Here is a 12,690-nt window from a genome sequence, read left to right as displayed (position 1 = left end):
AAGATCCTGGCAGGAATTAATCTGCCATTTTCACACATCTGCCCAAGCATTGTAATTGCAAAAATTTACTCTAAGACTGCTGAGACTCATAATAATTATGTTTCTTTTTTTTAAATAGAAATAGCCACAGGTGGTAACAAATAGCGTTTTGAGATAGGGAACTGGGCATGCATTCTAACCCAAATAACTATGTAATTGCCTTAATTATAAAAAAAAAAAAAAAATCATGGAAAGTCTATCGCTCAAAATCAGAAAAAAAATGTTTCAAATATATTCCCTGTCATTTAGTTTCTCCCAACTTAGCCATTTTGCTTCATTTGTTGGTATTGGCACATCTGATATCAGGGCCACACTGCAGAGTAAGCTTTTGTCAATAACCCTTATCTTGCCTGTGAGTGGGATTTGTTTAGTAGGATAGTTCTCTTATTTCCTGCTTTATTATTATCCAGGAATAAATAGTAGCTTTCCTAGAAGTTCAGGATCTGGAAATGTAGCTAATAATTACTATCCGTGCATCTGCCAACACTAAAAGTGCAAGGTTATAAACTATTTTTTCAATATATGTGTTGTATTAAAATATTTCCTATTTTTCATACAATATCTACTCTCAGTCATCCTGTGTCTTTATCTACATTTAGGTTCATGCATTAGCACCAACATATTTTCATAGTTCCTAAAATTACAAATGCATTCCATGCATATACCATGCCAAGTAAGAGTCAACTGTATCTCCAAAATTTCTCATTAATCAGAAATTTCTCATTTAATCAATGAAGATTAAAATAAGAGAGTAAAGGTTGGCTTAAAATAAAAAGAAAAAACAATTCATTAATGTTACACAAGGTCATGCAAAGCTAAAATAATAATAAAAATAAAGAAATCAAGTGTCTTGCCTTCAAACTATGTGAAGGCAAGTTTGCATGTAATCTTTAATTCTGTCTTAATGGGAATGTTAGTGATGATAGATGGTTGATTTCTCTTTCATTTTGCATGACTTATAACTCCTCTTATTCACATTCTTAATGCAATAAGTTAATTTGGATAAACTATTTTAAAATAGAGGCAAAACTGCCAAAGCAAAATAGAGAGAATTTTGTGCCTCAAGAAGACACGGTAATAGAATTCACCAATATTTAGATAATCTTCTGGGCTTTTGCTGATAGAACTATTGAAATCAAAGCAAATTATTTTTCAAATTTCAAAATTTCAGAAAACTTTTGTGCCTCATATTTATATAAAGATGTATCACTAAGCAATTATCAAGTTTGAAATGGAAAATATCCCCTTTTAAAGTTAAGTCCTGTTTTTCCAAATACTAAAGGATAACATTTTTTCCTAGTAAGTTTTGCTAAGATTTTAAACATATTATTTCTCAAGCATTCTAACTTCTTACTGTTACCTCATCTACTGAAATGGGGACATCAGTAAAAGCGCATTTTGGTCACTTTACACTGTGGTTAGATAATCCTTCTCATGGTAATAATAGGTGAATTGCCTTTATAAATATCAGCTCTGCATATGCAATTGCTCTGGTGTTGTGGAAAAATAGCAAAAGTCTACCAAATATTCAGTCCTAAAATAATCTCAGTATATTCTGGTAAAATATTCTGTGATAAATGAAATGAAGAGCTTTCAGCAAAGGTATTTATATTGGGGTCTGTGAAGAGAAAAGGAATTAATATATCTTGAGAGTGAAAACTATAACTTTAGTTTTCAAAACTGATACAAGTGTTCGTACTGCAAATAAATAAAAATTTAAGAATTTTTTTAAGACATTGATTGTCTAAAATTGGATTATAAAAATAAAAAATGAAATTTTGACCCCGTGAACATGTCTGCCTACAATAAAATATTTGTTGTGTTTCTGCATCATAAAAGAAAGATATCAAAATTTAGGATATATGTATATATTTCAATTTGAGTTTTATTGAATTGGAGGACATAAAAATTCTGGGTATAAGTACAACCCAATCATTGCTTAACAATGATTATTAAGGATTCAGGTAGAAATATTGTAAAGAAGTATACCAACTGATGACTTATGCTTAAATTACATTTTTTAAAAGTTACCACTAAATGAAGCTGAAGAAAACATACCTAAGCACCACAGTTGTTGGAAAGAAATTAGTTGAGTCACCTAAGTTAAATCTGTTATTTAAACATATATATGCCATCAAAATAGCATTAGAAAATTTGAGAACATAAAGTCATTATCTACATTAAGTATTAATATAATTTACAAACATGTATCTAGTGTTTCTTAAAAACAGTATATATCTACCAAACAATTATGAATATATAGCTTTGAAAACTTGAAATAGACTTTTAATGCTCACACTTTCATATTTTACAAAGGCTGCTTTTAGCTGATAAAGGAAGTAAACAAGAAACTGTCCTTTAAATGATCCCTTTAATATGTGCCACTAATTAAAAATCAATCAAAAACATCACAAGTCTAAAAAACAATAAATATTGTTTGGACAGGGTGTATTCTACCAAACAGGGGCTTACAAAGATGATAGTCATCTTTACTTTGTCCATTTTTCATTCAATACAAATATGGTTTATGACCATTTCATTGAATAGAAACATAAAGAAAATAACTCAAGTCTTTAAATATTTCAGAATGTCTGAAATAAAATGCATTTCTAATACCATTAAATTATTTTAATATATTCCATTCCCCTAATCAGACCAAAGTCTATTTATGTAGATTAGTTACATCTAAAGTCTAATTTATCCAACCTGTATTTATCCTTTGATCACAAAGCTTGTTAACTTAAATGGTCTTTTATTGTCATGATTCGTTTTCCCATAATTATGCTGTTTAACTGCCTTATTTTTTGCATAAATATATGCAAACGTGCCAATCATATTTAGTACATTTATGCTAGATGCTCAATGAACTGTAAGAGTCATTTCACTACAATAAAGCTCCCTGGAATATATCCGGGGCAGAGCCTACAAATACCAGTAATCAGAATGTCACTAGGACCAGAACAAATAGAAGTGTGTCACATGTATATCAATAGATTTTCTCAAACACTGTCTGAAACCAATTTTACAGTCTCTCACTGGAAGACCATGGGGCACACAAGTGAAAAATGCCACCTACACTGCCGCAACTTTGCATTTGTATTTTGTTACATTTTTTTTTTTTTGCTTTACCTTAAAAAATATTGAATTTATACTTCTGTAGTAGCAAGGAGGTGAGAGCAGGCTTCTGCTTAGTCACTGTAGGGAATGTTGATGTCATTAAGGACTCCTTTATTATAGATACTTTATTTCAGGAGACCGAAGGATAGCAATATATCACCATCAAAGCTACTGGTGAAAGCTATGACTAACTGTAAAATACTGTGTGCCACTGAAGGGAATTCTTGTCAGCGTCTCCTCTGCTAAAATAGGTTGACAATAGATAAGTGTAGGTCTGATGAAGATTTAAAAGTGTTTTGTAGGTGGGTGGCAGAAGTCACACTATCTTCAAATTGATAGGCAAAATGACCTTGACACTATTCTCAAATATACAAATATACAGTCATTGATTGAAGGAATTCAATAGAAAAAAAAAAAAAAAACCCAAAACTTTCCCTAATGGCTTTACTAAAATATGGCTTTAAGATAATGCCCTGTGGGATTTCTTAAACGGAAGCATCACTGAAGGGAATACATTCTGGAGCAATGACTAATATCATAATTAGTAGGTGCATTTGTAAGAATTGAGTGTATTGCAAGACTTCTCAGCATAGGGGTGTTAAGCTTCACTTCCAGACTGGCATGAGCTCTGTTCTAGTGGCTTCACCTTCTTCCTGTTGTTTCATCATCAGACTCCTGGCATATATTCTCACAGTGCCTCCAGCCATCTCACCATCCTCACCAAAGAATCAGAAACTTGCATGAAATTTTTTTTCTCTTAATCTACATAAACTCCAACCTATTGTCCACTGAAGATCAGGTGTTCCTTAATTGCTCTGGAATAACTAGCTCTACTTTAAGGAACTTCAAAATGTTTGAAACTTTAAAACAGTGAGTCATCAAGTTTTAAAATATTTTCAAAGAAAAATAAAGGTTTGAGTTCATCCTTAATAAGAGAAGAACTACCTTTGAACTAAAAATGTATAAAAATGGGCTAATATTTGTGCTTGAGTATTTATGTGCATTATACTGAAAATATAAAGACATATACATACGTATACACATATGTTAATTTTGCCAGGAAGTTTGATTCCTCACATTTTCATAAATATGGGCAGAGATGACCTTCACTGCAGTAAATGCATGTAAACCTTTATTAATCTTAAAAATTTTTTAATACTTTCTTAACTTACATCATTTATAGATATATTTTACTGCATTATATTGCACAAGGAGCAATAACAGTGTAAAATTTGAAACCTGACAATGGTAGTGAAACATTATAAAGTACAAACACTGTATTTTTCAACAATATTAAATATTTATCTGGAGATTTTTAAGGTGTTTCTCTTTTAAAATATGTATATTTCTTAGTTCTTTAAGGGATGATATTTGGGATTATTTTAAGAATAATTCATTTATTTTAACCTCATATGTAAATGTGTATCTGTGTACCATGAAACAGTGAATAATATGCATTATAATATCAACTTTATAAAGAAAAGTTTCTAGAAAATATGTTTTTATTTTATTTTATTTTTTGGGTGTGGCTTGATCGATATAGTTACAGGCAATAGATAATGTTTTAGAACATGTACATTTTTTTTCTTGACTAAAAAATATGTTCAAGAAGTTGAGATAGGAATTTTAGGGCATACCTTTCTATGATCTGATATTTTTCATGATCGCACACAGCCTTAAATAACATGATGAGGCCAAGAATAAAATTTCAAAGTCATCCGTGCAGATTTCTATATGACAATATTTATTGATATTATAAAATTCAGTCATAGAATTCAAGTAAAATTATAGAACTCACTAAAAGACCTTAAGTAAAATTAAAAATCATCTTACTCTTACATTTTTAAAAGACTGATAAAGATGTAAGGATAAGACTGTAAGGATGATAAAGTACTACCTAGCTAATATTTTGAGAATTGTATTGAAAACTAAAAACTAATCTGTAAAGAAGTTAATACCTCATGAGTAGTTAGATCAACTAATATTAAAAATGAGATTCTCAGGTTTCTAACTCATAGAGTAAAAAAGTTATGCATTTTGTGTTTTCATATTATTATAAAATAGAGAAATGCACAGAGATTTACATTGCAGCTGAGATTTTCATAGGTGCACACAAAACTAAGAATAAAAATAATATATTAAGAATGATTATAATAATTTGGATTTTAAACTCTTCTCCAAAGAAACTCAAACCACTTTAATTGTTATCTTTTTAGTTAAACTTACCTCCACTTTATTTGTACTACTTTTAATATATGGTAAAACAGAAATATATGTTTTATGATTGTGTACTCATGTTAATTTGAAGTAGAAATTAATCCTATCTTTTTAAAAATTTTTTAAAAAAAGAAGAGTGGACAAGATAGTGCTGGAGGCATGCAGTAAGAAAAGGATATCCCCTTCCTTCTCAGCCCACCAAACCCCTAGAAATAGAGATGTATATCAAGTTTATGTAAATAAATGCATGTAATTAATCAAACTGTGCCATATTGGAATAACACGGTAAAAACTCTTTAAAATCGTAAATGAAAAAATTGTTCACACACTTTGTGTTTGTTACTGAAATCACTAACATACTAGAGCATGAATTTTTGAAGATCATGGTCTTGAAAACTCATCTGAGTCCCAAGCCAAGAATCTCTTGTATTAGAGAAGTAGGAACAAGGCAGACAATGGTTAATGTTGCTAGGAAAGACTTTCTTTCACATTTTCATTCTAAAATACTGAGTTTATTGTTTACACTATGTTACTTTAGCCCTCTATTCCTCAATCTCATTTTTATATATTTGTATTGATTATAAGTATTATCATGTGTTTAATTTGCTTTTATTGAAAAGGCCATCTAGGTATATCAAAAGGATTTCCTCTTCAAGCATAAAAAATCTAAAGTCAACCAAAATGTGAATCTTTTAAAACTGAACTGTAAAACACTGTGTAAGAATGTATTCCTTTTAAAAATTTATTTCAATAGATCTTATTCTGCTGGCTCAATATATTTTCTTGTATGACAGCATATTAAAATGACTACATTTTACGTGCTACAAAAAAAAAAAAAAATCTGAAAATACAGATGTTCCAACAAAACTGGAAATTCTCCCACCAGTGAGAAGTCCCCAGCCTCCTCCCTCTTCTCAGCATGACCTTCATTGAAAACACCTGTTGAAAAGTTACCCCGGGACAAATAATTCTTGATAAACCACGATTAGAAGTTACTCATGACAATTAGTAATGACCTCTACTTGATTTCAGATTCTCATATTAACCTATGGAATAATTCACATGGAAATTGCTCCTATGAAGAGTGCTTTTATAAATTTGGTAGTATTTGCCTTACCTATCACAAAATCTGTGTTCCTATTTTTCACAAATCACTTTTGTAGCTTTAAAATAAATAAAATATCTCATTATAACAATGCTATATTATGATTCACACTACTGAGGATATTTTAATCACTAGTCAATTGTTTAAACACTTCACAGACTGACTTTACTTGGGCTGAGAAACTTGAAGAAAATCTGCCATAAAATACTTTCTCCTGAACCACTGTTTCTACACCAGTTTACATGACTGTTCTGTATCCATTTTCATTAAAAATACTCTTATGCCCCCAAACCTATATATCTTAATCTTAAAATTTTAGACCCTGCGATTCACACAAAATCTTTTGAGAAATTTGAATTTGAGCTGTAACATGAGTCTTTTAAGTCCTAAAGTTCCTGTTTCATATCACCACTCTTTACCATTCTATCTCAAAACAATTATGATATTATTTTCATTCCATCAATAGAAATACACTGAGAATATTCTAAACAGCACCCAAGATGCTGGAAAATAAAGATAAACCAGACCTAGTAGCTGCCAGCCCAGTTGCACTGTGAATTAAAATTCTTCCTTCAGAAATATACATGAGATTAATAGTGTGTTTCCTCAGCAGGCTGTGTTAAATAAACACACACAAATGCACTTGAAACAAGAATATGGGATCCCTGAACACTTTAATTTGGGCATCTCACGTCAGCACAAACTGCAGCACACTAGTTTTAAAAAAAAGAAAGACAGCAAGGTCACTGTAGTCAGTTTACTCTGTTCTTCATAATAGGCACTGAGAAAAACCTGACACATTTAAAAGGAAATTAACATACTAGGAATTTAAAAGGCATCCCTTATAGGACAACAAAAACTCAATAGGAAAAAAAAAAAAAAAGAGCTTGTTTTAACATTTTATATTGAGGATATTTCCAGGGCAGAAGCAATATGGGCAACTGAGCCACTATGGAAACAATTTCAAGAACTTAAACATTTTCTGTGTCTTTATGGAATGAATTAAGATTCCAGAAGAAAGGGAATAGCAAGGAAGCTTGTCTCCTTTGTTTGCTGTTTAAACTCTCTCTCTCCCTTTGTGTGTGTGTGTGTATGAGATTTGCTTTGGCTCAAGTTTTACTGCTAATGAGAGGAATCATCATCATCCATCCCTTGGGCAATGACGAGCTTCAAGAACAGTATGGTGTAAACACTGTATAGGGACCCCTGTCCCTCAAAACCTCCTGGATACTTCTATTCAACATTGTTCCTCACTAATCTGACCAGGAATCAGGCTTGCTGAGAATTCTACTGCACAAACTTCATTTTTACTGCACCCTGAATTAGAATTCAACTCATAGTACTTGAAGTGGAAGATTAAGCATTAACCCTCTGTGATATCTTTTTAACTTTCAATGGTAAAAATATAAGAAAGGTATATAACAAATGTATATTTATAAAATGACTGCAAAAGATCTATATATATATTTTAACATATATCCCTCTAAAGAAATTATCATAAATACCAGTTTTACACTCTCATAGACTTTCATAGAAACTACAGTTTTTATGGGAGGAATATCTTGTTCAGTTTTATATAGACCTCCAAAAAATCATGATTACTGGTGTGTAGTAAACACTGTAAAAAGTGGGATTTAATACTACAGTGGATACTCTAGTATTCGGTAACGTCAAGTATGAGTCTGTTTTACAAGGACATTACCCTATTATAAGAAAATGTTCTGCTGAGTTTTAGTATTTGTTACACTTATGTTAAAAAGTATAAGATTATGAAATTGTACTACTCTGTTTTAATAATAAAAACAGTATTTGCTTTTTCAAAGCACAAAACTGTGAACAAATTATTTTCATTTGCCCCAGACTAATCTTCCTCCCAAAATGTCACTTTTAGTTAAACTCAATTTTGAATTTCAAGTATTGCTCATCCAGAGTAACTTGTAGCAACATGCATTCATAATAAGCAAAAATTACATTTTTTTCATAACACAACTCAACATGTGAAAAAAAGAAACTAGGTAGTAACTAGACACAGCATAGTCACCTGCTGTTGTTAGAGTCTAGCGTCCATGCTGGGTCAGTTTTTTTCATATACCAATAACTTTAAATTACACTATCTAATATATATTAAATATCACTTAGATATACTGAAAATACTCAGTATGCAAACTAAATGCATCCTTGAATTCTTTTTGGCACAAGTGCCTTTAGTGCAACTTTGCATCCTGTTTTCAATAGCACAGAGTGAGTACACCCCTCTAGTGTACTCTGTTCATCCCTCAATGACTCCAAGGAAGAAGACCAGGAAAAAATCACAGGACAAAATAAATATAAACTTTTCATAGATAGATACTAGTCATTATCCAGAGCCTATATTTTTTCAAACTTTTGAAAGATCTTTAGAGCATAATTCACATTTCCAAACCTTAAGCTATAAGGTTAAGAATAAATGAGATTCATGAGCACTTTTAAATATAAAACACTTTTTAAATATAAAAACTGGTATTTTTCCGGGGGTGGGGAGTGAAACCTTAGCTCAAATTGATTCAGGCTCTGGAATTCTGACCGGTTGCTATGTTGTGCTTCAAGTAATTTACTTCTTAATATTGGGGTATACATTTCTTTCTTTTGCCATCATATTTTTTTTAATGAAATAAAAAAATGTTAAAGTCAATTAACTGAAACAATTTTTTTCTCTCTCTAGTAATCTGTTTTGGAGAGAAATGCAGACCAACAAATAAAGTAAAATAAACTATGACATATTGAACCCTGGTAACATTTTAAAACCTATAAAAATAAACTTTAAAAATGCAAAAGTAAGACATTTACATCTTGTGGATTTTTGACTATTTAAATGGGAGGAGTTATGTATAGAATATGTTGTACACGCAGTGGCAAAAGTGTAAATCCTTTTCATTTAAAGAAGTTCCCTTCTCACTGCTGCTAGCAGTTTGGCTAAGTCCTGTTCCAAAGGTTTCAGGACAGCTCCAAAACCAGCAAAACGTGAAGTCCCAGTTATGCTAAAAGTCTCCTACCTGAATTATGGACATCCGAGTGGCCGGCGTCTCGCTCGCATTAGTCCCTTGTCCGGTGAAGCTGGTGTGGCAGCCTGCGTGCCCCTGAGGGACAGTCAGGTTGTTGGAGGACGGTTTGAGATACATCACCTCCGACCGGGGCGAGCTGAGGGGCAGGCGGGTCTGGTAGTCGAAGTACATGGGGGAGGTAGCCAGGGAGGGGCTGCTCACCACGTTCATGACGTTCATGGCGTTCCTCTCTTCCACCTCGCTCTGTACCAGCATGATATCATTTTTGTTGATCTTCTTTTTCTTGCCCTTGCCCCCGCCCAGCTGCGGGTGGCTGTACTCTGCGATGCGGCAGTTGTAAGTGCGGATCTCCTTGTTCTCGCGCTTGCACTTGACGGCGATGGTGATCATGGCCGCTAGGAGGATGATGGAGATAGTGCTCAGAGTCACTATGAGCGGCAGCGACATGTCCCAGTGGCGCTGTTCGCCGTTCACACGGGGAACCCCCTCGGGCAAAGAGCCGCTCACCGAGCGGATGATGAGCTTGGCCACCGCCGACAGAGTGGGCTTGCCGTGGTCAGTCACCTTCACTACCAGCTCCACCACCGGCGTCACGTCCTCCCAGAAAGGGTGCAGCGTGCGGATCTCGCCGCTGGATGGATCGATTTCAAACAGGTGGTCGTCATTACCGTCTACGATCTCGTAGGTGAGGCGCCCGCTCTCGCCGAAGTCGCTGTCAAGGGCGCGTACGGTGCTCACCAGGTAGCCTAGCCCGGCGTTGCGCGGCACCTGCAGTTCAGCCGTGTCGTTCTGCAGCGTTGGCAGCACGATCACCGGAGCGTTGTCATTCACGTCTAGCACCGTCACCCTCACAGTGGCGTTGCTCTCCAAGTGCGCGGGCGCCCCGGAGTCCTTAGCAAGCACCTTGAACTCAAAAGCCTTGGTCTGCTCGTAGTTAAAGGAGCGCAGGGCGTAGATGGCCCCGTTGGTGGGGTTCACAGACACATAGGTGTAGATGGACACGTCGCCGATGTGCGAGGGCAGGATGGAGTAGGACACTGTGCCGTTTTGGCCCAGGTCAGGGTCCTGGGCAAGCACCGAGCCCAGGTACTCTCCTGGGATGTTGTTCTCGTGCACCTGCAGCACATAGAGTCCCTTGGTGAAGCGAGGCGGGTTGTCATTCTCGTCCAGAATCTTGACTGCGAACGACTTGGTGGAGTTGAGTGGAGGCGAGCCCCCGTCCCGTGCCACGATTGTCACGTTGTACTCGTCCTGTGTCTCGCGGTCCAACGGGCGGTCAGTCACCACCGTGTAGAAGTTGTCGTAGTTCTCCTCAAGTTTGAAGGGCACGGAACCTCCCGGCCCGCCCAGGCCGCCGCCGCCGCCCGCCCCTCCTCCGCCCAGGACCCTGCACTGCAGCTGCCCGTTCTTGCCCGAGTCTCGGTCAGTGACCCGCACCAGAGCGATGACGGTGCCGGGCGGAGCGGCCTCGCTCAGCGCCCCCTGGCGCACGGAGACAAAACCAATGGACGGAGCGTTGTCGTTGCGGTCGATGAGCTTGACAGTGACCTTGCAGTGGGCCGGGATGGGGTTGGGACCCAGGTCTCGAGCCTGCACGTCGATCTCCAGCATCCCATTCTCCTCATAGTCTAGGTTGCCCTTGACACGAATCAGGCCGCTCTTGGGGTCGATGGAGAAGAGCTCCCGCACGCGGTCGGGCACATAGCTGCTGAAAGAGTAGAGCACTTCGCCGTTGGGACCCTCGTCGGCGTCGGTGGCATTCAGATCAATGACCACGGTGCCCAGCGGGGCGTTCTCGGGCAACTCCACCAGGTAGGAGGGCGCCTCAAAGACGGGGCTGTTGTCGTTAGAGTCAATCACCTTCACGTTGATTTGCACGGTGGCCGAGCGCGGCGGCTCGCCGCCATCCAGAGCGGTCAGCACGAGCGTGTGGTGGTTCTGCTGCTCGCGGTCCAGTGCCTTCTGGATAACCAGCTCTGGAAACTTGGTGCCGTCGCCGCGGGACTTGACGTCCAGCGCGAAGAGGCCGTGGTCGTCGCGCGTAAGCAGATAGGTGCGGAGCCCGTTCTCGCCCGCGTCGGGGTCATGCGCACTGGTGAGGGGGAAGCGGGTGCCGGGGGCCGCGTTCTCTGAGATGTCCATCTCAATCTGGTCCGACGGGAAGGAGGGAGCATTGTCGTTGATGTCCTGGATCTCTACCTTGATCATGCAGATCTCCTTGTCGTTGGCAAACACCTCGAGGGACAGCTGGCACTTGGCGTTGTGGCGGCACAGGGACTCGCGGTCGATGCGCTGCTTCGTGTAGAGGAGTCCGCTGTCGGCTTCCACGTCCAGCAGGTGCGGCGCCGAGTTCTCCAACACCCGGTAGCTACCCGACTTGCTTCGCCCGCCGCCACCGCCGCCTCGCTCTGCGGGCGGAAGCCCTGGCTGCAGTCGAGCATCCTTGCCGATGTTGCCGATCACCGTGCCGGCCCCTTGCTCCTCCGGCACGGAGTAGTTCAGGTTTTTGAGCGTCAGGGCAGGGGCCCATAGGAGGAAACAGCAACAGATGGAAAGGTACATCCCAGACCGGTGGGGTGTTGGCAGGAGCAGCCGGACTGGAGGGGCGAGTGGATGGGCGCGCGCCAGCTTGGGGCCCAGGCGCAGCGTGCGCCCCCGACGCAAGCCACAAGTCTATGGATCCTTCCTTCCTTCCGCTCCCGGGCTGCGGCACCCGGCGGTCTCTCCTTATTCCCCTCAAGTTCCCTGAACCTGTTGATCTACAGCATCCGCACTGGGCGAGAAGCAGCGGTGCAGCAGAGCTGCAGGGGCACTGAGCAAGGCGGCGGCTCCCTGCAGCTGGGGGCGAGCCCGGAGCTTTGTCTCTCCCGCCCGGACTTCGGGCGACTGAAACTTGAGCGATGAGACCAGGGATAAAAAGGAAATCGCGTTTGGGAAGGATGATAATGAGCTAAAGAATCCGTAGGTTTTCTTCGCTCCCGCTAGGGCGCTGCAAATCCACTCCAGCTTTTTGCCTCCGGAATACTCTTCACATCGGGTGGGGGAGGGAGCGGGGAGGTGTGTCTCTAGGCAGATCAGAAAGTGAAATCCTTACTTGTTTCTCCTCTCCTGTGATGAAATTGTTGGGAATGAGGAACAACGAAGAGAGAGTCAGATATATTTTGAAGCTTC

At 38.7% G+C, this 12,690-nt stretch overlaps 1 protein-coding gene across 1 annotated transcript in view; it reads right to left on the bottom strand.

Moving 5' to 3' along the window:
- PCDH17 (protocadherin 17) overlaps positions 1-12,081 on the bottom strand; it is a 100,355-nt gene extending 88,274 nt beyond the window's left edge. Inside the window, exon 1 of the mRNA XM_068526837.1 lies at positions 9,511-12,081. Coding sequence (XP_068382938.1) covers positions 9,511-12,081 — 2,571 coding nt within the window. The remainder of the gene's footprint in view (positions 1-9,510) is intronic.
- Between the last annotated feature and the right edge of the window lie 609 nt (positions 12,082-12,690).

The sequence above is a fragment of the Eschrichtius robustus genome, chromosome 18 (assembly GCF_028021215.1).
Source record: "Eschrichtius robustus isolate mEscRob2 chromosome 18, mEscRob2.pri, whole genome shotgun sequence".
Lineage (NCBI taxonomy): Eukaryota > Metazoa > Chordata > Mammalia > Artiodactyla > Eschrichtiidae > Eschrichtius > Eschrichtius robustus.
This window is presented reverse-complemented; position numbering and strand designations above follow the sequence as displayed.